This window comes from Hemibagrus wyckioides, linkage group LG19, assembly GCF_019097595.1.
Source record: "Hemibagrus wyckioides isolate EC202008001 linkage group LG19, SWU_Hwy_1.0, whole genome shotgun sequence".
NCBI lineage: Eukaryota > Metazoa > Chordata > Actinopteri > Siluriformes > Bagridae > Hemibagrus > Hemibagrus wyckioides.
In genome coordinates, this window is record NC_080728.1 from 6,003,024 (window position 1) to 6,029,922 (window position 26,899).

The 26,899-nt window shown below is 37.0% G+C and overlaps 1 protein-coding gene across 2 annotated transcripts; it reads left to right on the forward strand.

Moving 5' to 3' along the window:
• Positions 1–20,901: 20,901 nt before the first annotated feature.
• Positions 20,902–24,853, forward strand: atp23 (ATP23 metallopeptidase and ATP synthase assembly factor homolog). 2 transcript variants are annotated; one of them, XM_058417830.1, is made up of 6 exons: positions 20,902–21,234; positions 22,587–22,632; positions 22,714–22,795; positions 23,156–23,293; positions 23,379–23,462; positions 24,502–24,853. In XM_058417830.1, exons 1-6 carry the CDS (start codon positions 21,084–21,086, stop codon positions 24,703–24,705), a joined length of 705 nt encoding a protein of 234 aa, XP_058273813.1. In that variant the 5' UTR covers positions 20,902–21,083; the 3' UTR covers positions 24,706–24,853. The 2 variants fall into 2 exon arrangements, with proteins under 2 accessions (XP_058273813.1, XP_058273814.1); XM_058417831.1 differs by having other exon boundaries at positions 21,141–21,234; positions 22,719–22,795.
• Positions 24,854–26,899: the final 2,046 nt, after the last annotated feature.

A 26,899-nucleotide genomic window follows, 5' to 3' on the forward strand; every position in this document is an offset into this window, starting at 1 on the left:
TTCATTTCACTCAGGTCTATCAGCTGTAACAGCATGGGCTATGAACAATAAGCAGATATATGACAGATTTAGACATGGCCCTTCTATTTATAAAGGGCTATTTTCATATAACGTCTTCTAATGATGAGTATTTCACCTCATATATCATGGGACGATTTCATATGTGTTTTGATCGGTTGATCATGGGTTTCTATGGATACCAGAGAATAGATAGCACTACACAAGAACTTCAAAACACACATCCAGAATTGATTTTAAGATTGATTTGCAGTATGATGGGGTTAGACTGTGTGGTTAGACTTAGGAATTGAGCCATTGAGGTATGTACTGAATTTGGGATTAATAATCCTCCGTTTTGTGTGTGTTGTTTATTTATATCCAGTGTCTACACTCAGGTGCACTGAATAGACTATGTGTCTACAGCCCTGATCATAAATAAAATGGCAGAATTTTTCACCCTAAACTCACCCTCCAATACAAATGGATTACGTTGAATCTGTAAAAAAAAAAAAAATTAATTAATTCTATACAAAATGTACTACTGCATAGCTAACATGTAGCATACAAAATAATAGACACAATATTCTTGCATGTGTGTGTCACATGAGGTGATATAATTAGAGTTATCTATTAGCAATACAGCAGAGCAAACAAAAACAACAAAAGTTGCTGGTGCTGTTAGTTTAAGAAAGAGAATGGGAATGCAAGTGAGTAAAAGACTGGTACTGAAAAGCGCAGGCACTTCTGAAGTTCTGTATCTCAGTTTAAGACTAGTCCCAGGTTTGCAGCAGTGTTGAGCAATGGCGACATTTTAAATCCACTGTACTTGTAATAGTGCTTTGTTGGATTGGGTGAGTCCATGTTTGGGGTGTCATTTTATGTCCTAGTGATATTACATTCACAAATTTACATGTAATATCAAGGTAAAAGCACTTAGCATGTTGCTTGTCCCCTTTATAACTACACCTTGCATTATAGCCGTAAAAATACTGTACCTCGAATATTATTTTGACTTTTGTGAATTGAATCACATTTTAAAACCTCCTTTTCCATGAGTCAGCCATTATACGGTTATAAAAACTTTATGTTTTAGTGTCCAACAGCGCTGACTCAACTAATTTCAACAGGAAGTTGCATCATCTGAATTTCCTGGGAATTATAAGGAATAATTTTCTAGATTTATTTATTTTACATGTGGTCAGTGATATAGAGGTTTTGGTCACTTCGGACCACAGCCCTGCTACGCCAATTATCGGCTAAAAGTAGATTATTAATTTTTTTAAAATGTCAAATCTAACTTATGAGTGCTAACAAACAGTATATTTGTGTCTTTGGTTATTAAAAGTATATGTTTATGTCTGTAGCTAATCCCAACTATTAAACTGTGGTGTTTGATGAATCTTTTATGTCCAGTTTTGTCATCTCTCTTTTCTAGCCTGGTCTCTTAATTGGGCAATAAACACTCTGAGGACTAGACGTGTTGGAAGCTTCGGCAGTATTGCAAACAGCCTGGGAAGAAGGCGATGCAGGAAAACCACACACAAAGCCCAACACCTGGAGCACAGCTGGTGTGGAGTGCTGACATAGTGATGAACAACGGAGATGAACAAATAAAGAATGATCAAAGAACCAGCTCATCCATGAAGATCAACAAAGTCTTAAAAGTCAAAATGTACAGATACTTTCGTCCAGATCAGCGGTCAAACTGAGAGTTTCTTTTTCTCAGGGAAAGCTGAGGAGATCTGTTTAATTAAAACCAAGAGAATAAGTCGTCAACAACACCCTTCTGGCTCTTGTTTTTTCTTTCTATTTTCATTCCAAAAATGAGAAGATTTTCCACCAAAGCCAAAAGCAGCTTTCACTGAAAACTCTTACCTCTTAAAGGTTTTTATTTAACGTTTTTGGGATTGAATCCAAGTCACTATAAGAGACAGACGCTATGGTCATAATGGCCAGAAACAGTCTGTGTGCTGATCAAGTAGAAACCAACAACTGAGAAGCAAACAAAACCAAAAACTTTCCACAAAGGAAAACAATCTAAATTCCAAAATAATACTGCTCTTTGATTTCTGGCTCCAGTGAAACTAGACAGGAAATTGGCCATTCCTTGGACCATCAGTGTCTGGTTCAAAGTTGATCCAGAACCAGCCATCGTCTTGTAGTCAGAGTCACTGTTTATACCAAGAGGTCTCGGGTCTAGGAGGACGCCATTGCAGTGAAGTTGAATTCTATATATCACTTAAACACCTAATTCAACTCATTAGGTGATTTTCAAGACCTTGATTAGGAAAGGGAAATCACATCTCTGTATGTCTGTGAACCCATCCCAATTTCTTTCACAGCATCTTTTCGTTTCCTGTCTTTGGGTCATAGAAAAAGGACATATGACTGAGCAATCAAAGTTAATCAGAGTTATCCTAGAAGTCCACCATGTTTAAGGAAGAAGCAATTCTTTAAACACTAATGAAGAGGCTTCTAGGACATGCACACTCTCATGCTTCCTATACAGCATACAACAAGGATACAGTAGAAATGCTCCACCTCTACCAAAAATCCCTTCATTTTCTGTACCGTTTATCCCACACAGGGTCACATGGAGCCTGAAGTGTATCCCAGAGGACTCTGGGAACGAGATGGGGAACACCCTGGGACAGGATAGCAAACCACTGCATGTTACAATTAAACACATGCACACACTACAGAACATTTAGAGATGCCAATCAGCCTACAACACTCGAGACTCCTGAAGCCCAGGGAGAACATGCAAACTCCACAAACACAGGCCAGAGATGTGAATAGAACCCTTAATCCTGGAGGTTTGTGAGAGAAACCATGTATCACCACTAGCAAAAATTAAATTAGAAGAAATAATGCAATAAAATGAAACACGAGTACATTAGAAAAGCCAGATATGAAAACTCTTAGATGAAATCATCACTAAAATATACTTGGCTTTAAAACCAGAAGTATGAGAAGCGATGTGATGAGTAGAATGCTGTTCAGGCCGAAACATCAGCATGTAAGTGTGTGTGTGTGTGTGTGTGGTGTGTGTGTGTGTGTGTGTGTGTGTGTGATGTTATGTACATGTGTTTTCTTTAAGGAGTGGATTTACTTTTCTGTATTTGCAGATCAGTTAATACATCTGAGCAACTTGCAATCGAAAGGTAGAGACACTTTTAACATGAGCAAGGATTTATTTGGTAAATTCAATTGTTCTTGATTCCTCCTGTCCTTATTTCCCTTTTCAGGCTCCTTTGTCGTCACTTGTTTCGGCAAGGAAACAAGCTAGCCTTCGGTCGAAAGAAATAAGAAGCACCCCTAGTTTTATGCAGATGGAGTCAACAGGCCCTGACCTGAAGCCTGTGGAGCAGAATGACGCTTTGATCCACACTGTGACTAAGCAGAGGAAATGAATTTAGCATGCCCCAGCCTTATCTTACAGTTAGACACTTGGAATTTCATAGCTAATTTGCACTCATTGTTGCCAGATGTGGAGACACAGACACTGAATGTTTGCAGTAATAGATGGCTATAGGCAGCCTGATGGATTTCTCCTTCCTTTCGTTCAGGAAATAAAAAGCAATTACTATACATTACCTTCGATCAGGAGTAAATAATTATTGGAGTTTTTTTTCTGAAATAATGACTTCATGTTGTAAACACATGTCTCTGCGGTAATGCCTAATGCATTATTTAATAGTGAGTCACTTTCACCTTTTTCCTCTGCCTCTCAGTCTCGGTGCTTTCACGCTTTCCTTTGTCTTTCCTAGAGCAATGGTGGGGCTTGTATAATTAAAAGCAGCCCTTTTTCCGTCTTGCAGATGTTGCAATAAATCACGTACTGGCCCTGCCTAAGCAACTGGCTGTCTGACAATAACGTTTTCCCCACCTTCCCTGTCTTTTCTCTTATATATAAGTAAGTAAAAGAAAATTGGCTGACACAGACTCTTCTATATCTCATTAAATAGCCTTCCTTTTTTCTTCTTCTCCGGTGTCTCTTCCTTACATCTAAAAATGTAGGAAAGTACATTTTCCAACTGAGATGTTCTTGCTCACTGGAGCGTTACTTTTCTTCACAGAAATGTAACTCATAGGCGATCTTACACTTTCCAGACACAGGGTGCATGAATCAGGGGAGAAGGAGGACGGATTTCCATTGGCTATGTAAAAATTTTTATGACTTTATATGGCAGCATATCATACCACACACAGCTGTGTTAAGATATCAGGCAAGGAACATCATTCAACCTTCTACAAGTCTACTCAAAGTTGCTAAGCATGCACTAAACAAGAAATGCTTGCTTTTACTTTTAAAAGCGTTTCATAAAACACAGATACGTTCTTTAAACTATACTCTCTATTTGCCAGTGAGCGAATATCTCAAATGTCTAACTTTTCTCAGAAAGGTCTTCTAACCGAGACATTTTCCTTCTTCTCTTCTTTTTCTCAAACCTGCCAGGTGTCATAACTCCATATATCCAGACTATAGCCAACTTTCATTATCTTTAATAAATGTATTCTGTAACTTTATATTCATCGGCAGAGTTGAGACGTTCAGATTTATGTGGGCAATGGTAGAACAGCAGGTTATACCGATACGCTGGAAGGCTGCACCTCTTAAGTGACCTTGAGAATGTTTTCAATTTCATGGGAAGAGAATTGTTACTATAAATCCACAGGCAAGATGCATTTTGTGAAAGAAACCTCTGTAATTATTTAGCAAAACAAACAAGACATGCACTGACACGAGTGTGGATGAAGATCTGACGAACTGGATCAACTTTTCTTTTTTTTTTTCATTACCAGTCATAAATACTATCAGTCACTATTGTGAGCCATAAAAGCATATTGTTTAAGTTGACAAATCCAGCCAAGAAATAATCCCAATAATTTGGCAGGTAAGTGTGTAAAGTTGGCTGTGTTCAGGTTTTCGTAAATTGATGGGTCTGGACATATCCAAAGTAGTGAAAGGTATGCCTTCAGGGAACAGGAAAGGGAAGAGAAAGGGAAGAGAGCAGGAATGTGGGAAGAGAGGTGGTCCTGCTTGTTTGTTTTAAATCCAGGTGGTTTCCTTTTTCTGTGTCAGAGTTCACAGCTACTGTGATTTCTTAACAGTCTCTCACAGAATGAAAGGATAGATAGATAGATAGATAGATAGATAGATAGATAGATAGATAGATAGATAGATAGATAGATAGATAGATAGATAGATAGATAGATAGATGGATTTGATTCAAAATATCCCTATAATATCCATTGATTTATTAAAAATAATAAAATTACTAAGTGTACTAAATCGATTTTGCTCCTAAATTAGTAATTGTGATAATCATGGGTTTACTGTTGAGCAAAATAATCACACTTATCTCTTTGACTGTTGTTATTATTATGCAGCTCTACCCACTAGGGAAAAAAAGAAACCACAAACAGTTGGTTGATTTGTCCCTCTAGGGCACAGGTTCCCAACCCTGCTCCTGGAGTACCCCCTGTCCCACACCGTACCCCCACTTCAACTCAGGAAGGGCTATTACTCAGATAATTAGTTGAATCAGGGGTGTGTGGTAGCAAGAAAAACACAAAAATGTGCTGGACGGGAAGTCCTCCAGGACCAGGGCTGGGAAAATGTACTCTTGGAGAACTGTTAATGGTTCAACAAAGTGTTTTCCTGTGAAAGAAAGAACTACAAGTAACTACAAGCAGCCTGACATTTTTTTTTTTATTATTTCCCCATTTCTATCCTTCATTCATGTGTAAATGAATCCATGATGGTACTTTATAAAATCAACAGGAAGTTCATCCATTGTACTAGTGCCAAATCGAGTTCTTTATCCCAACCAAACACTTCATCCATGGTGGGAACGTTCCATCTTTCGGATTTCCTTGGAAACAAATTCAACTAAAAACCTTTTAGTCACAACCTTGACTGTATTTCACCATTTTGGACGTCTGAGAACTCCCTTTATTGTTCTTATGTGTGTTTCCTCCTTAACTGAATCTAGTGGTGTGGGTGTGTGTGTGTATTTCAGATTAGTGTAGTGTATAGTGAGTTGTTCAGGCTTTACCTTGCTAATAATATACATGTATCCATCACCCCTACACACACTCCTGCTCCAGCTCAGGGTGCTATGGGAGCGCAAAACAAGACAAACATCTGATATTAAGTGCTGCTTTGCTGTTTCAACTCTACAGAGATGTCTGGAGCCTCTAAACGCCCCGATTCAATTATGAGAGTGTGGGAATTCCCCACGTCTCTCTTAGCAGAGACAGAATTTCAGGATGACACTCCTAAAGGATTTAGATCAGCGGTCCCAGCTGGATTTGTGTCCTTTGTCCTGGTGCTGATTGATGAATGTAAACTGATTTCTGTTAAGCTGCATCTGACGATTCCTCTAAGCCAAACGTACACTGAGCCCTGGAGACATAATTTGAAGTGTAGCCAGCCCACCCAGAAGAGAATTACAGCTCACTTTTAATAAGGATCAGACTGAAATACTTCTCTATGTACATGACAAAGCTGTTAGCTAAGCTATATCTTATACAGCAGCTTCTCTGTACCTCTTGACCCTGCATATTGGCCCTCTTCTCCGTTCTGTATCCAAACGATCCTCAAGCATGTAGAAATATGGCTTACTAGTTCAACAGCAAGTCTCAGTGTGCTGTTCATCTGGGTTGCCATTGCACTCGTTTTCATAACATAGAGTTTCTAATGCTTTCCAGATGCTTTGGAAAGGGAGAGAGAGTTATAGAGGCTCTGTTTCTGTGTTAGATAATGTCTTGGCACTGTGAAAAGGATTTCAGAAAAAATAAATAGTATTTAAAAAAAAAAAGTTTGAGCGGACGGCTCTGTAGCGCCCCCGTTATAAGAAAGTACAGATGACAGAAAGTTTCTCACCAACATTAGGGTTTTTGCAAGGACCACATGAAATGAAAGGGCAGAGAGAGACATCTGTGTGTGTGTGTGTGTGTGTGATAGAAAGCTGGTGACTATTTACCAGGTGTGCAACTAATTTCAAGTAGATGTGCTTGGAATAGTTGTTAGAGTAATGAGTTGGCAGGAATAGTTTCCACAGAACTGAACTAGTTAGACATGCTGTGTGTTTGTGTGTGTGTGTGTGTGTGAGAGAGAGAGAGAGAGAGAGAGAGAGAGAAGTGACATCAATCTTGCAGTGAATGACTCTCATTATTCTAATGGATTTGGGGGCCAATAATTGTTACCAAACATGGTGTTCAAAGCACAAGTGGACAGGAAAAAAAGCAGAGACATTGCTGGCCTGTCAGAAATTCTGGAGTTTCTTCATTTATTCGGGGTCAGGGTAGACTAGAAATGTGTCTGCCAAATGCCAGAAATGTAAATGTAAATGTAAATCTGTTCAAAAACTCTTTCAGAGCAAGATTCTAGCAAGCAAAATTAGGTTTTTCAAAAAAAATTAATAAATAAATAAATCCATATGTATATATCTATAAGTCTATGAATCTGCTCCTTGGTCACAAGAGCATTTTTTTAAATAAATAAATAAATTTATAAATAAATGTAAGTACAGTGTATATCCAGTCGTTTATACATATGACCATTCATGATTTAATTTATTAGAGTTAATAAACTGATAAATTAGCTGTTCGGCTACAAAATGAATCTTTTCAGTACATCACTTAATAACATGGAGATATTACACAGATTGAAACATGAACACAGAATGAAATGATTACACGGAATAAACAAAACATTAGTCACAGACAGTCCTTCACCCAGCTTGTTCACAGGAAGAAAATCAGGGTCAGGGCACAGGGTCAGTCATGCTACAGCTCCCTGGAGCAGAGAGAGTTAAGGGCCTTGCTAAAGGGCCCAACAGTGGCAGCTTGGCAGTGCTGGGACTTGAACCCTGACCTACTGATCAGTAACCCAGAGTCTTGGCCATTGGCCATGATTTCTACTTGTAAGAATTCCTTAGTGTCATATTTTGTATACTGCTTAGAAATGCATATCCTAAATGACCTAGATTTGATAAATCACACTGACAATAACGATCAAGGACAATGATCTAGGACATGGTGGAAAAGAATGGTTTGAAATAGATTTCAAACCATTCTTTTCCACCATGTCCTAGATCCAGGAAGTGTAGTGAAGTCTACTGAAACTCACATTCACATACCTAAACCCATTCACTAACCAAGCAGTACATGCTTTGTAACATGATACATTATTGTGCTGTACATACTGGTGTAGCGATGAACTTGATCAGGGACGATGTTCAGATACGCTGCACAAACCAGGAAATCACGGTCTCATTCTGCATGCACCAAATGTTGATCCTTTCGATCCAAAACAAACCTGGATCCATCTGATCAGACCTTTCCCTCTCATTAGTAGTCATCTGATGATCACTGCAATGCATGTTGTTGTTCACCAGCACTTATCAGTATCATAATCAGTGGTGACTGTAACCCATTTGAGATGAAGTAAAGATCAGTGTGGAATCTGGCTGTGGTGTGTCTTTTTGCTTGCACAATTTTCTTCATACTGTTTTTCATTCAATTTTGGCTCTTGAAAATCTGGAAAACTGGGAAGATGGTGGCTTAGTGGTTAGATTTTCTCCCTATGCTTTGGAGGTTTTCTCTGGGTACTCCAGTTTCCTCCACCAATCCAAAGACATGTATCATAGGCTGAGAGGATCTCTAAATTATCCATAGTGTGTAAATGAGTGTGTGATTTTGCCCTGTGACGAGTTGGCACCTTGTCCAGGGTGTCCTCTGCCTTGTGCTCTGAGTCCTCTGAGATAGACTTCAGGTTCCCCGCAACCCAGTGGAGGAATTGTTAAACAACTAAAATATTGGTTTGTCAACAGATCATTTTGTTAACAATGAGTCAAATACATGCCCCAGATAACTGAATTCATTCTATCCAAGTTCCCATTTCACAACAATGTGGATTTATGTAGCAGTGAAGTCTGTATCAAACCTCAACTCTTAGATATTTTTTACTTCAATTTTTTAAATTATAAGCAGTATTCCTTAAGATTAATGACTAAGTTGGATGTTTTATGTAAAAAAGAAAGAAAGAAAGAAAGAAAGAAAACAGGAAGAATTATGAAATATAAGCATCAGACAATTTAATCTGAATTAAGGTTTTCAAAGAAAAAAACCTCTTCTACTAACTCTTTCAGGTGTGTGTGTGTGTGTGTGTGTGTGTGTGTACAACTCAAACAGTGACCCCATTAAACCTGCATGCCCCATAAACTCCAAATGAACACAAAGTCTTGTAACTTTCATTACACACCAACTGTACAGAGGCCACGCCAACACACAACTCTAAACACACACACACACATACACACACACAGACACACACAACTCTAAACACACACACACAACTCTACAACACACCATACCACTTTCAAAGAAATCTGTGTATAAACAGCAAGACTTTGTATCCTACGATCATCCTAAATTTGTCGCATTTTGACGTGTATTTCTTTTGAGACACTGTCTCTCTCTAAGTCTCTCTTGTGCTATTTTTGCCTTTGGTTCCAGATGAATCTTCAAAGTGGACTCAGAGAGCCGCACTTCAAAAGCACAGATTCCGTGGCTTTCAAAGTGTTGTAATTACCGGGGCGCGAACACACATGCTTGCCATATTGTAGCAGTCAAACACCCATTTTTAATCATTGCACCACAGTTTGATTGTTCTAACACCCACAAAGACCGGCAGTGTAGCTTTAAATGAACAGTACAGGGGAAAAAACAAACACATTTCGGCAATCTAGCTTAGCATGGGCGTTTAGGCATTCCACATTAGCTCAAACATTGGGTTCTAGCTTAGCTTGGGCATTTAGGCATTCTAGGTTAGATTGGACATTAAGGCATTCCATTTTAGCATTGTGTTCTAGCTTAGATTTGACATTAAGGCATTATAGATTGGACATTTAGGTGTTCTAGCTTTGCTTGGAGATTTAGGTGTTCTAGTCTAGATTAGACATTTAGGCATTCTAGCTGAAACTGGAAATTTAGGCTTTCTAACTTAGACTGGACCTTTAGGCACTCTACCTTAACCTGGAAATTTAGGCATGCTAGCTTAGATTGAACATTAAGACATACTAGTATAGATTGGACATTAAGGCATTCCATTTTAGCATTGTGTTCTAGCTTAGATTGGACATTTAAGTGTTCTAGTTTTCACTGGAGATTTAGATGTTCTAGTTTAGATTGGGCATTTAGACATTCTAGCTGAAACTGGAAATTTAGGTATCCTATCTTAACCTGGAAATGTAGGCATGCTATCTTAGATTGGACATTTGGATATACTAGTATAGACTGGACATTAAGGCATTCCATTTTATCATTGTGTTCTAGCTTAGATTGGACATTAAGACATTATAGCTCAAACTGGAAATTTAGGCATGCTATCTTAGATTGGACATTTGGATGTACTTGTATAGACTGGACATTAAGGCATTACATTTTAGCATTGTGTTCTATCTTAGATTGGACATTTAGGCATTATAGCTTAGCTTAGTCATGGTACAGCTCCCTGGAGCAGAGATGGTTAAGGGCTTTGCTAAAGGACCCGACAGTGGCAGCTTGGCAGTGCTGGGGCTTGAACCCTGACCTGCTGATCAGACCAGAGTGTTAACTATTGTCCATGATTTCTACCTGTAAGATTTCCTTAGTCTCATTTTCGATACACAGCTTTGAAATGTGTATTCTATTATAGATTAGCTTGGACATTTCTAGTTTGGAATAGACATTTAGGCATTCGATCTAAACCTGGAAATTTAGGCATTCTAGCTTAGATTAGACCTTTAGGCATTCTAGCTTAACCTGGAAAATTTAGGCATTCTATTTTAGCTTGGATTTTAGATTTTAGATGTTCTAGTTTAGACTGGACATTTAGGTGTTCTTGTGTTGCTTGGACATTTAGGCATTATAGCTTAGGTTGGACATCTAGGTGTTCTGGCCTAGATTGGACATTTAGACATCCCTGCTTGGTAAAGTGGTTCTACTTTGAACTGTTTTCCAGAAAGGTGACTCTTGGCTGTTCTACAAACAGGATGTAAGTGACTCCTTCACAATCTGAACTTCCTGTGGTGCTCAAGGCTACATTACTGTAGATACAATATCGTAAATGCAGATGATATGAAAAATGTTTTAAACAGCAAATAAAGCAACTACTGAGATAAATAATCATTCAGGGCTCCATTTAAGATTTATACAGAGATAGTAGAAATTAAAGGAAAAATAATGGCTCTGTAGTGCTGTGGGGACATTTTGCTGGCATCTGTTCAACCTCATAGAGGGAAATTAAGCTCTCACGTGTGTTAAGTCATGTTTCTTTCATATGCATTGGCTACATGATACATTAAAAATGAAATCCACACACGGTAGTAAAAAAATGAATTACAGCATGCTGCTAAATGTTGATACCTCTGCTCTCCAGGTGTAAATACTGGAGTCACTGAGCAAGAACTAGCATACAGAAATCCCACACCCAAATCGAATAACTCTGTCTCTTTCTTTTTCTCCGCTTTCCTTCTTCTGACCTCTCTTTTTAGCTTTTGCTCCTTTTAAGCCTTGGTGCTTTTCACTTTCCAACTGTTCTTCTCTTGACAAGCATTCCTTCTAAACCAATTCCATACGCTTACGAAGCAAACTTGCAAACATCTGCATTTTCCATCAGAAGTGGTTTTTAAAGAGGCTGCGAGTTTAAAGAGCAGTGGGGAGAGTGGGGGTGACTCGATAAATGCTTGCCGAGGCAAAGACGGCTACTCGGTGAATCAGAGGAGTGCTCATTTATGTGGATTCAAACATCTTGAAGGATTCCAAAAACAGTAAGGAGAGAAAAGGGCAAGGCAAAGGCAACCCCTGACCATAGGCTATGAATCAAAACAGTGGTTTGTTCAGGCATACACTACACAGGTTTTTATTCAGAAGAAAGATTTGTGCATGATACAGATTCATAAATATTACATACTCAATACTGAACTGATTTAAAAGTGAGTTATTACGAGATTTAACTTCCTGAGTGAGTTATTACTACTGGGACTCTGTTTCCATAAAAAAAAAGGTCTTTTGTAAAACTATGGCTTAGTTCAGTTAAATAAAATATGAGTTTTATTAAAAATATTAAATAATAATAATAATAATAATAATAATAATAATAATAATAATAACAATAACAATTATTATTATTATTATTATTATTATTATTATTATTATTATTATTATTATTATTATTATTATTATAAGAAATATAATTATTAATAATAATAATAATAATAATAATAATAATAATAATAATAATGATAATAATAATAGTTTCTTTTTATATATATTTGCATGATGTTTTCCAAATAATAATTTGCAGTATTTTTACAATTAATAGAACAATAATGCTGAGTGATCTCCATATGTTCATCTTTTGGTCATGTACAGTATTTGTTTATTCAGCTCAATTTTTTTCGTATGCAGTATACATATGTTTTCTACTGACAAAACAGGTGAAGTCATTCTTTTCTCTAATTGCATAAATGGTGAATTTACACACACACACACATATGCACACACACACATATGCACACACACACACACACACATATGCACACACACACACACGTTGTGTTCAGCTATTGATTTAATGTCCAGTATATTCTCACTGGTAAATTAGTGAATGTTTCAAAAATCCAACTGCAGTTATATTTTCCGTATCTACTGATGTTTCTGTTATTCCATCCTTTAAGGCAGTGTTGGCTCAGTGGGTTTTGGATTACTCATCAGATGTGTATGAGTTTAAATCCCTGCACTGCCAAGCTGTCACTGCTGAGGCCTTGAGCATGTACCTACTCACTTCATAACACATTCATAATCATTACATTAAGCTTTTATAAAACAGTGCTAGATGCTTTATGAAAGGATTATATCAAAACTCAACAGGTGACATTTAATGCAATGTCACACTGGAGGAGAGAAACCTGCTCTAGTTAATAACACACTCATAAACAATCTATGCCAGTTCTTATCAGGTGACAAACTGCCTCCACACTGTAAACGAACTCTGCTGACTTATTCTTTTTATTTTTGGTCCTCTGATAATTTCAAACAATCTATTGTACTTGTTGCTAAGAGCACAGCTTGGGATTTCCCATCAAGAATATCTCAAATAGTCCCTCCAATTTTTTTGCCATTTTCAAGTTATACATTAAAATCTCCCTCTTCAGTGGTTTTTAGTGTCCAAAATAATAAATAATAATAAAATGTTTCATAGATGTTATACTATTTAACTTTTTAACAGTTCTGGGGGCTGATGGATGGAGAGTCTGAAGTCTGGAAGGTTTTTCTTCCATGTTCAACTCCAGCCTCAGTCTGCTAAACTGACTCCAAACTAGCTTTCAACACAAAAGAAAAGTTTTTCTCCAGTTGTAGTCCTGTGTAGTTGTCTGTTGAATTGGAAATATTTGAGACTAATTAAAAAATATATTTGACCAGCTTTCCTTACCATCTGCCTCGCTGTTGTTTTCTCCACCATCCCAGCGAGTCAAAAACAAATCAACAGCTTTCTCAATGATGCAGTTCCTATACAGAACAGACTCAGTCTCTGGGGGAAGAACGTTTTTTCCAAGTTACTTTGTGTGGAATGATATGAGAATAAAAGCTCTCCTGTAATAGTTTGAGCAAAGCTGCAGTCATGATTTTGCTCTTTGCAGTTTCCACCTTAATGAGCTGTTGCATGTTAGATGTTCAGTGGGGGAGAAGAAAAAAATCTGAGCAAACATGCTCAAAGGATCTGTAATTACTGAGTGCATTACAAATGTAATTACAGAAAATAAAAAGTAGCTTAACCCTGAACAAGCTTTGCCACATTGATGTAGATTCAGCTTAAATGAAATCTTACACTTATTAGACACTGCAGTTGCTACTGGTATGATTTCCAGATTTTTCTTCTTGGTTACTGTTGTATCCTCAGGGCTTGGGTATGGGCAATAGTGTGTGTTCTTGACTATTTTTTCTAAATTGAATGATAACACCAAACAGAAAACAAACACAAAAATAACACTGGCACCACTTTAAATAAGAGAGTCTTAATAGACATAAACCTTTTAGCTGCTAGTAAAGAGAAACCACCACAAGTCTCCTAATAAACATTGTTCATAGAAACTAGTTATAAAAATGGGTGGTTTATGCATAAATATTATTCAAAGGTCTACTACTGTCAAAATGAGGAGAAAACCTGAATTTGTAACCTACAAGCTACGGTATTTCGAAATGTAGATGCTTCTCATGATTTAGTATTTTGTAGTCTTCATGTGTGTAATCATGTATACTATGTTTTTTTCTAACAAGTTTGCAATCTATCATGTGTGCTATGTGTATTCCTTGTCTTTTTTATTGATTTCAATTATTTCTAATCTCATTCATAGTGTAAAGATCCTAGCTCTAGTCTCCTTGTAGTCATCCTTAGCTTCTGATTTGTTTCTGAGCCCTTTATACCAGGTCGGCATTATGAGTGTACATAATCAATAGTATGATTTTGCCAGTAGTTGCCTGTGTTCTGCCTGTGTTCAAGGTCTATGAGTTTGGGTACAGATGCTTGGATAATATTAGCAGAAAATACTATCTGTCTATCTGTGGTTTCTTGTTGGTTTCACATGTAACCTGCTGGTTAGATTATAATGCTATGCCTTTAAGGGCACTTAAGCTAGAGTAGGTTATATTACTAAATAGAAAAATGTCTCTTTAGTGTCCTCTGGTGGCACACACACACACACACAAACACACACACACACACACACACATGCATGCACACACACACGCACACACACATGCACACAGACACACACACAAATATTTACATAGAAAATGTAATTACATATTACAAAGTTATAAAATGTCATTTATAAACAGTGTAATTATGTAATTACAGCATGTGTGTGTAAGCGATTATATAAATAGTGATAAATAAAAATAGTGATTACTCCCAGAGGAGTTAGTCGATCTATGATTGTCACCAGTAATGCCACAAAATAATAAGTAATAAGTCATAACTTTCACCTTTGCAGATGAAAAAACAACAAAACAGAGCAAAAAAGAAAAGAAAAGTATTTTATAACTGTTTTCTTTAGAGTATTGCTCTCTCTCTCTCACTCACACACACACAGAGAGAGAGAGAGAGAGAGAGAGAGAGAGAGAGAGAGAGAATGAGATTTAATTAAATCAAAGATTTAATTAAGATTAAGATTTAAGATTTTATAAAAACAGGCCACTAACAAAAACAATCTAAACCGAGATTTAAAACAATACATTTTATATAGAATAGTCAGAATAAACAGGCTATACTGGCTTTTTTTCACCATTCTATATCATTAGTGCATTCTTTATATATTTTTTTCCTGGTAAGATTTAATTGCCGAAAGCCCTTGGCAACAAAACACTTTGATACAAAGGCTGATTAGTTATAAGAGCTGTGCCCTGTGCACTGGTGCCTCGCAGTCGCTGGTCCCTTACATCTCCGTAGATAATGAGACTGAGAGGTCAAAAAGTTGGTTTGTGGGAGGCAAAAGAAGGCCACCATCCCCACTAATGAACCCCCTGTGGATTTCAGTCGTGTTACAGTTAATGGCCATGCAAATCACAAACCCGGGGTGTCAATGAGCTCAGCAAAGAATAACACACAAGCTGATGGTGGCATGTTTCCATGATCAAAAGCCAGGTTGGAAACTAAAAGCAGTCTGTATGAAAGGGTTCACATGCCTTAAAATCAAGCTGTGCCAAAGGCCATAGTGCTAGATTTGCAGTTACATCTTCCATATCTACTGATGTTTCTGTTATTCCATCCTTTAAGGCAGTGTTGGCTCAGTGGGTGAGGTATTGGATTACTGATCAGAAGGTTATGAGACCTATGGGGCCTTGAGCAAGACCCTTAACCTCAAGAGCTCAAATGTCTAAATAAAATACATGGAAGGTCCTTTCATTTGTGGGAAGCACTTTATTTGACATTTCCCTAAATATGGGCTTCATAACAAAGTCCTAACCATTGCATTAAGCTTTCATAAAACAATCTTAGATGCTTTATAAAAGCCTTATGTCAAAACTCATTAGGTGACATAACAGGTTTTATGGAATGTCACATAGTGGAGGAGAAAAAAGTGCTCCAGTTAATAACACATGTATAAATATATGGACCATTTATAAAAAAGATCTATGCCAGATTTATCAGGTGATGTTATAGTTTTATGCATTATTTCAGATAGGAGTAAAGACAAAAGGTCTCTTATGATTGATAGACAGGTAAATAATGTAGATAACATATGACACATATGAGAGCTGAATTAAGTATTCATCAAACTGTTTAATTCATTTATATAGGATTACCATTTACATGCTCTCATACTAAAGTGGTACATTTTAATAATGCTTTCTTTATTTGTAACAGTTGTATTTTACATAAGATTATAGTGTTACATGCTTTAGTCACTGAAAAACATAAGAAAAATTAATGCAAATGAAGAGAGAACTCCTTATTTTTAGAAAGCACAGTTTGGTAAGAGCTTTGATTAATAGTATTGATTAGTTATTAGACCGTTAGTCTACTTAATTAGTCGACTTTTTGTGTGCTGTCCTTGCTAAAAAAGCGTTCGTTTTTTTTAGTTCGGTCATTCAGGTTCATGTCCCTGGACCTGCCCGAGGCCAGCGAGCACGGTGCGTGACAGAGCAGCCAGTGGCACACAGGGTCGCCTTATACGGCTCAGAAGGGACAATTATTCTCTCTTTGTTCCTGGTACCTGTGGCCATTTGGACCACTGGGAGCTGTTATATATTGAAAATAACCTTTTAAGATCAGCAAGTACGGATCTCAACTCTGTCCTTGAAGTAAGTAGCCTAGTTAAAGGAGTAAGTTATAACTTACCACAGATGTAGTCTGTACAACAAGAAACGTCCCTTTTTTTAAATTTTTTTACTATGTATTGGAGCTGTAGGTTTGCTAAAAAAAATAAACAAAGGCATCAGTTTTAATCCAGATTCACATGTATGGCTCTGTATATTTACATTTATAAATTGCTGTTGCTCACTTCAAGCATTCAGCAAGGTCAGAATTAAATTCACAATTTTTGGATGAACATCACATTGTTCCTCTGCTCAAACAGCCAAACAGTACTAATTATATTCTACTTATGTTATACAGGCTAATTGTGTGTGTGTATATATATATATATATATATATACTATATTGCCAAAAGTATTCGCTCACCCATCCAAATAATCAGAATCAGGTGTTCCAATCACTTCCATGGCCACAGGTGTATAAAATCAAGCACCTAGGCATGCAGACTGTTTTTACAAACATTTGTGAAAGAATGGGTCGCTCTCAGGAGCTCAGTGAATTCCAGTGTGGAACTGTGATAGGATGCCACCTGTGCAACAAATCCAGTCATGAAATTTCCTCGCTCCTAAATATTCCACAGTCAACTGTCAGCTGTATTATAAGAATGTGGAAGTGTTTGGGAACGACAGCAACTCAGCCACGAAGTGGTAGGCCACGTAAACTGACGGAGCGGGGTCAGCGGATGCTGAGGCGCATAGTGCGAAGAGGTCGCCAACTTTCTGCAGAGTCAATCGCTACAGACCTCCAAACTTCATGTGGCCTTCAGATTAGCTCAAGAACAGTGCGCAGAGAGCTTCATGGAATGGGTTTCCATGGCCGAGCAGCTGCATCCAAGCCATACATCACCAAGTGCAATGCAAAGCGTCGGATGCAGTGGTGTAAAGCACGCCGCCACTGGACTCTAGAGCAGTGGAGACGCGTTCTCTGGAGTGACGAATCGCGCTTCTCCATCTGGCAATCTGATGGACGAGTCTGGGTTTGGCGGTTGCCAGGAGAACGGTACTTGTCTGACTGCACTGTGCCAAGTGTAAAGTTTGGTGGAGGGGGGATTATGGTGTGGGGTTGTTTTTCAGGAGCTGGGCTTGGCCCCTTATAACAGTGAAAGGAACTCTGAATGCTTCAGCATACCAAGACATTTTGGACAATTCCATGCTCCCAACTTTGTGGGAACAGTTTGGAGCTGGCCCCTTCCTCTTCCAACATGACTGTGCACCAGTGCACAAAGCAAGGTCCATAAAGACATGGATGACAGAGTCTGGTGTGGATGAACTTGACTGGCCTGCACAGAGTCCTGACCTCAACCCGATAGAACACCTTTGGGATGAATTAGAGCGGAGACTGAGAGCCAGGCCTTCTCGTCCAACATCAGTGTGTGACCTCACAAATGCGCTTCTGGAAGAATGGTCAAAAATTCCCATAAACACACTCCTAAACCTTGTGGACAGCCTTCCCAGAAGAGTTGAAGCTGTTATAGCTGCAAAGGGTGGACCGACGTCATATTGAACCCTATGGATTAGGAATGGGATGTCACTTAAATTCATATGAGAGTCAAGGCAGGTGAGCGAATACTTTTGGCAATATAGTGTATATATATATATATATATATATATATATATATATATATATATATATATATATATATATATATATATATATTACACCATATGTCACTATACTATGTTTCTATGTACTAAGTTACCATTCTACCTAGTTCATTCTACCATCTAGTTCATTCTAGTACTAGTTCATTCTACCATCTAACTAACACTAATATATTTATTTTGTACTTGTTACTGTCTCTTTATAACATGTACTTTTTGCATCTTATGTTATCCTATCTTTCTGCAGACTGAATATAATTTCAAGGAAGACGTATTTTGCTAATTGCATTGTTAGAGAAATGAATTATTAATTTTATGAACTATATAAAACTGGCTATCCGACTGGGGAATTCATTAACTAACATTCAACTAACAAAGTGAGGAAAACAGATTGTGTCTCTCTGGAGCAGTCCAGGGTTTGCTATGCTAATCATTTAATTAAAATAACATATCATTAGCAGAAGGATTCACATAATGGCTGAAAATAATAACTGTTAAAGAATTGTATACAGGCTGTATATAAATTCCTTACATTTTTAATTCTTAAACATACCCTAATGATGCTTTCTCACCAATGTTAGGAATTGGTTAATCTTGTAATCTGTTGATATTGTAATTGTAAATATTTACTGTAATTGTTAGATATTATAATTAATACAATTATCTATTTATATTTAAACATAAGAGCTGTTTTAGTGGAAAGAAACATGAAACTATGAAGGAGCATGGCAGGAAAATACATACATTGTCAGTGTACACCACCAACTGATATTCCTTTGAGCAGTTTTGTATTTAACATTATGGGAATCTGGCATTACTCTCAGGAAATCCCACAATGCACTGCAATAGCTAGTATCCAAGGTGATACAGAATGGTGATTATTGTAGATATTTACCGCATCATTTTAATATGCAACATTCTCAGATGTATATAACAGTGAATATGAAACAATTTAAACACAATTATAACCCAACTTTTAAAAGTCTCTTTTGCAAGTAACTGCTGCCTCCTAGAGGCTGATCAACAAATTACACTTGATACTATAAGTACTATAAGGGTATTTTAAATTTGACATAATTAAAGAAAAGTACCTTTCGCATTGACATTTCTGATGTTGTAGTTGACTGAACTTTCAAATAGCAAAGAAGAAAGTAGAAATTTATTTACAATTCTTAATCACAAAAGTTAAATGGGGTAGGTAGATTTGGTTTTATTTATATATTTATGCCCAAATTAATATTTGTCATGAATAAGTATAAATAAAGTGAAATAATTGGCAAAAGTGTCACAGTTTTTTTTTTAACTAAATAATTAATTATGTAAATGTATACATATATATGTGCCAATTAGTTCACTTTATTTATATTTATTCATAACAAATAATCATTTGGGCAGGGTAAACATAATCTCGTTTGATCTCATCCCTCTGGGCTGTTTTCTAAGTCTGACCCTATTAAGATCACCAAGCCTGCGGTGACTCAAAGCCACTTCACTATATTATTGTCTTAATCTCAGTCCACAAAGTAAGACAAAATGTCTGGAAATACACGAGACTCACAGCTGCGTAGGCACATTGGAGGAGCCATTACTGAAATTATCCAGTGTTACCAATGAAGCCAGTGTTGTCTCATACTGCCCAATGGTTACAGCTGACTAAGTATGAAAACAAAACCAGATAAAAATGCTGGAATTATGTCTAATTAACTGGACAACAGTGACCCCAGACTGCCACACTGTTTTGTGTACTTAGATTACATCTCCTGGGTTTGTTCACATCTACAATTCGATACTGTAGATGATGATAAACTAAACAAGGTCTATGTTTGTGTGACAACCCTGTACTTTTTAAAATTTGAAGTATCAGATACAACTTATATAGTTTTATAAGGATGTTATATGATAGTTTTTTTTAATTATTAAAGTTTTTGCAGAATCTGTCACAGGAGACCCAGAAGCCCAGAAGCCTTCATGATGTTTTTGTTAGTTTATTTATTTGTTAGTATGTTTGATTGATTGATTGATTGTTCATTTATTTATTTATTTGTTTGTTTGTTTGTTTGTTTATTTGTTTGTTTGTTTATGTATTTATTTATTTATTAAATGTAATTATTTATTTATTTATTTTGTAATGTTTGGAAAAATAAAATGTTTTGTATTGACATTGATGCAGAAGTCATAAAAATAAACGTTTCACAAAATTGAAAATAATATTAAAAATATATATAGTGTTTACATTTACACAGTATTGGACAGACAAGCTAAATATATATATATATATATATATATATATATATATATATATATATATATATATATATATATATATATATAATAAAATAAAATAAAATAAAATAAATGTTGATATCTTTGTCAAATGAACGGGACGCTTTCATTTCCGCCTTCATGTTACGTCACATGCCCCGCCCCCAAAATATCAAAGATGGCGGACGCTTGAGCCTCTCTATCGCCTATCAGAAAAGCTCTTCGGCATCACCTCTTTTAGACTTTTCTCTGCTACTGACCACGTGACCAACACGGAACCATGACCTCGACTCCCAGGCGGTAGGATACAATATTTTCTCTGGAGGTGCGCGAACGCGTTAAAGAGATCAATGGATCAGACTAAAGAGCAAAATGACGATTATGGCTACAACTTGTTTCCGGAAAGAAAGAAGAGCAAGTACCAGAAAGGCTCCATTGGGGAAAGCTTGTTCACCTTCAGCCACAAATGTCAGATTATGCTGCATGTTGCAGTGGAGACAAGTAAGTCAGATACGAGCTGGTGATTGTGTACATGAATAAACACCGATTTAGCTTGGTACAAAAGTCAGTGCAGATTATAGAGCAATAAACGTCTGTGTGTGTGTGTGTCTGAGAGAGAGAGAGCGTTTTTACAAAGATCCCTTGTCATGCCTCTGATCACACCTGATCTCCCATCATGTTCTTTAAAAAAAATGAATAAACAAATAAAGGACCCATTGGCTGTATATGACGGACATTACTTTGGAATCCAAGCTATGTCCATCCATCCATTTTCTATACCCGCTTTATTTCTAATTAGGATCTGCTGGAGCCTCAGCACACATTGGGCAAAAGGCAGGGGTACACCCTGGACAGGTCATCGGTCCATCACAGGGCCACACATATAGACAGACAACCACACACACTCACACTCACTCCTATGGGTAATTTAGAATTACCAATCAACCTAATGTACATGTTTTTTGGACTGTGAGAGGAAACCGGAGTACATGCAGACTTCATACAGAAAGGCCCCTGCTTGTTCGAACCCGGGATTCGAACCCAGTGAGGCAACAGTGTTAACCCCTAAGTCACCGTGCTGACCTCAGCTATGTACATCCACCACTAAAAGAGTCTGACATCTCCATGGCAAGCAAGAAGCCCCTACTCTAAGACTAGCACAGAATGAAAACAAACTGAAGTTTGCAAGGGATCACCAGCATTGCGAAGTTTCTGGTCAGATAAAACAAAATGGCCAAAATGATCAACTTTATGTACTGTATGGAGGATGGAAGGTGAGGCTTTTAATCTGTAGAACATCAGTCTAAGTGAAGCGTGGTGATGGCAGCATCATGTTGTGTAGCTGTTTTGCTGGAAAAAGGGACTAGGGCTGGTTTGAATGTTGAATGCCTTAGGTGTATGTCATGGAAACAACGAGAAAACTTTATTTTTACGAAATGAATAAAAAGGTAAAGTTCTTATCATGCTGAATGGAAACGTGCATCATCTACTATAAGATCAGGCTAATGTGTATTAAATACAGGATGGATGTAGATGTTTGGCCTGCTCAGCTGTGGCCTCAGGAGACCCATTCTTAAAAAGTCAGTCATATTACTAATAAATTAGCAAGAGTATAGTGTTAACAAAGATTTGTGATGTGTGTATTTTTATTCACTGCCCAGCAAATCATTGTACATTTATTATGCAGATGCCATCCTTCATCCAAAAGCATCACTGGTGCAGAGTGGTTTTATGGCAGTCCTGGGATTTAAACACACATTTTTTTCAGTTATTGCTCAATAGATCAACTTCACCATTGCTCTGATAAGCAAATATACATTTTCCCATTTACTTCTTCCTTCTTTCTCTTTCAGATCCATATGCAAAAGTTCTTCTCGGCGCCCTGAAGAACTCGGGCTGGTATGTGTTGTCATTGCAGTAACTTACTGCTCCAGTGACCGTGGTTTTTAGACATCTGACTTAAAAATTGTGTCTTCTCAGTGCAGTGTACAAAGACAGACATTTCTCCTGTGAGGACTGTGATGGAACTGTGAGCGGTGGCTTCGATGCCACAACATCTCAAGTGAGAGGAACTAAAGCTGCTTTATAGTGGTCATATGTGACATGATAAATTATTGATCTGAATATTACTATAAATATAGTAACAATAAAAACAATTGTAATAAAAAGAAATAATGAAGGAAAACATTTATAAACTAAAAAAAATTGTATTTAATTTATTATTTATATATCATTTATATATTTATAACAATAACTATTATTATTATTATTATTATTATTATTATCATCATTAACTGTATTATGAGAACTGTATGCAGGATTATTTTGTAATTAGTGGTAATCATTTTATGTAAATACAAACATTAATAACGTCCAGTTCAACATCACTGAGAGATTAAAACATTTTTGTCATTTTTTGCAGATTGTCTTGTGTCAAAACAACATTCATCAACAGGCTCACATGAACAGAGTGGTCACACACGAGCTCATCCATGCGTTTGATCACTGTCGTGCACACGTGGACTGGTTCAATAACTTCAAGCACTTGGCGTGTTCAGAGGTGAGATGGGCTTGTAGTAGTAATGCTGTTATCAGTCACTTTTTATTTAAAGAATTTAAAATATGCTTTTTCCTTTTTTTCTTAGATCCGGGCAGCCAGTCTGAGTGGAGACTGTTCATTCAGCAATGAACTCGCTAGGTTTAATTTTGGCCTCAAAAAGCATCATCAGGTAAGGTGTCTATCCTGCAGAATTTCTGTAAAATAATTTAGCTAAATAAAAATATTTAAAACATTGGGCTTCAATTCAGCAGTCTGGATACAAACAGATTTCTGCTCGATCATACAGAGGTTTACTCTAGAAATTCGGTAATCCAATACATTTGGGGGAAAAAACCCCTTCGTGTTCTATTTGTGCTCCTATTTTGTCATTAAGAGATTCAGCCGTTCTAAAACTTTTGTAAATCCAGTGAATGATATTTGTTTGTCTTGCTTACACAAAAATTGACACACAACTGTATGAAAAGATTGGTAAATGAGGCCCAGTGTATAGAATCATTAAAAGTATTGAGAAGCTGAAAATCGGACTGGAAAATCAAAAAATTAGGATTGGCCTGTGACGGGTAAGTGTTAATGGGTCTTAGAAAAAGTCTATCATCTTTCACTAAGCATTTTTGTAAAAAAAAAAAAAAAATGTAGCAGCTTTTGTATAGGACTGCCAAATGAACACGCTGTAATGTTTATAAAAGCTAGGTGCATGAATGAATATTTGTAAGTGAATATTTATGGCTGAATGAATAAATAGCTCAAGTGGTTAAGGCTCTGGGTTGTTGATCGGGGTTCAAGCCCCAGCACCGCCAAGCTGCCCCTGAGCAGGGCCCTCGACCCTCTCTCAGCTCCAGGGTCACTGTATCATGGCTGACCCTGTGCTCTTCCAAAGTTGGTATATGCGAAGAAGAAATTGACCTGTGCTGTAATGTATATGTGACAAAATAAAAGGCTATTCTACTCTATTATTCTCTTAACCCCGAGCATTACTAATTGAGGTGTCCACATCTCAGTAAGAGCTCAGATAACACTGTGACAGTCAGTCCCAGTAACTAATGCATGTGTTTAAAAAGCCATGTTAATTATTGAACCCTCACACTTTAAATCTCGCTAGCATAGAAGTGCTGTCAAGAGTAGTCTTCCCTGGTAAGCTAACCTGATGGGGGCAAAAAAGCAGCAAATCTGTGTGTCGCCACTAACCACATCTCTCCTCTCTGATATAGGAGTGTGTGCGGGATCGTGCCACACGCTCCATCCTCGCCGTGCGGAAGATCAGCAAAGAGGACGCGGTGAAAACAGTTGACGAGGTGTTTGACAGTTGCTACAGCGATCATGAACCTTTTGGCCGTATACCACACAGCAAAAAAGACGCCAGGTTCGCCCACAGAGATTTCGAGAACAGGGACCGATACTATGCAAACTTATAAAGTGGAGTTAGTCACACACCGGTGTGAATAAAAGGAAATATAAGACCGAATTCATGCAGCTTGCTATTTTATTATGTAGTCCACTTGCCTATTTAATTCATCCTGTGATTTGTTACATTATATTAAATAAATTGTGAATTATATTAAATGCTATCTAATGCTTTCTGAAATATGTTTTTAAATAGGAAGACCCAGAATAAAAATGGTGCCAGAGAACAGAATTTTAAATCATCTCAGCTATTATTAACTAAACATAATAACAAATATAATATATTATAATAGTATAATAATAAATTATTATTTTTATTAGTTTCAATTGGCTATTTTTATTATATATTATAATTTAATTTATTTTTAAGTCCTTTGTGAGTATATACTTGAGAACATCTGTGCCTGAAATATATAAAGGTAATATATGGTGCAATTTTATCAATTAAAAAAATATCTATATGTAATATATTTAATATCTATATTATTTATAATTACATACACTTATGAGTACTGCTCTGTTGTAATTTATTAATAAGCCACTAGGAGGCAGCAGTTACTTGTAAGAGAGACTGATTAACCCAAAACAGAGATCTTTGGAGAGGATTATGATCAAGCTGTGTTTAAATGGTGCCCTTTTCAGTGAGAACGTCACTGTGACCTCAAAGGCACAATGTTTAATAATATTAATTTGATGGGGTAGATTATCTATATTCTGTACATCATTTGTATATCACCTATTGCAGTGTCACTGTCAGAAATATTTGTCGTCGTCCCCCCATCTCATTCTCCTTTGTAGCTATGTTTTATTTTTCCTCTCTCTTTTGAAACAATTATTTAGGGCATTATATTGTTTCATTAACAGAGTACTTATTTCTATTTAGCTGCTAAGTTATTTGAAATACTGGGTGCTCTTCCATTTCCTTTTCCTCTTTGTCTTATGATTCCTATTCTTATATACAGCTAAATTGTACAGGTTTTATTTGCATGACTGACTTAAGGTTTCTTGCACATCTGATTATTCATTATTCTGGTTTACTGGGAACAACACACACACCAAGTAAGATGAAGACTGTATAATAAATGTAAGGACTTTCTACTACACAGCAATTATGCTGACGCTCCAATCATGGCAGAATTCTGTAATGATGTGAATTTTTCAGCTATTATGTGAACAATTCTTCTGCTAATGTTATGTGATGTTGATTAAATGATTTGCATAGCAAACAGGGTTAGAGGATGTGTTTTTCTGTTCTGACTAGTTGAATGGCAGATAATTAATCCCCCCATCAGCTGTCCTTACACAAATCCAAGATATCCTTCCTCAAAGCCATGTCCATCCTCCACTACGTGGATGGCATCTGTGTAGAGGCTCGTAGGCTCATTAGCACTTATGTAAGGGGAAAGACATCTCCACTAGGAGTTCTCCTGGCCTCCAAAGTTCCAAAGCTGTGCTCAGGGACAGTGACAACAGCAATAGAATATACATGCATAGCCATGTCCAATATGTGCAAATGGGAATTGGAGTGTAAGAGTCTATAGTGAGCAGTGGTAATGGACAGATTGTCCTGTCTCAGGAGATGTATGTGTGAAATACAATATGAGATAAGTAATAAGAGATGTATTATAAGAGCTATATGAGGCATACAGTATACTGTGTGTTATGAAATAGTGTTTAGAAGCTAGGTATTTTTAAATAAAGAAAATGAATTTATAATTTGGTAAATAAATAAAGTAATAAAAGATTTGAAGTTCAAGTTAAGTTCTCTTTATTTGTTACATACACATTACTGCACAGTGAAATTCTTTCTTCGTGTATCCCATCCTTGGGGGTTGTGGTTAGAGGGCGGGGTCAGCCATGATACAGCGCCTGTGGAGCAGGGTGAATTAGGGGCCTTGCTTAAGGGCCCAACGGAGGCAGCTTTGCAGTGCTGGGGCTCGAACCGCGACCTTCCAGTCAACGACCCAGAGCCTTAACCACCCCCGATTGGTTATTGGGTAACCATACTTGTTTTGATTCTTTCATAATAGATTTCGTCATATTTGCTTATTATTTAATAATAATAATAATAATAATAATAATAATATAACAATAATGGGGATTTCCACCCGTCTGAGGTATTTGTGAAGCACTGGAACTCAACACCCCACTGCAGCGTAGACGCAGTAGATGACTAAGTGCAGTTCAGCGTTTTGGCCACTAGAT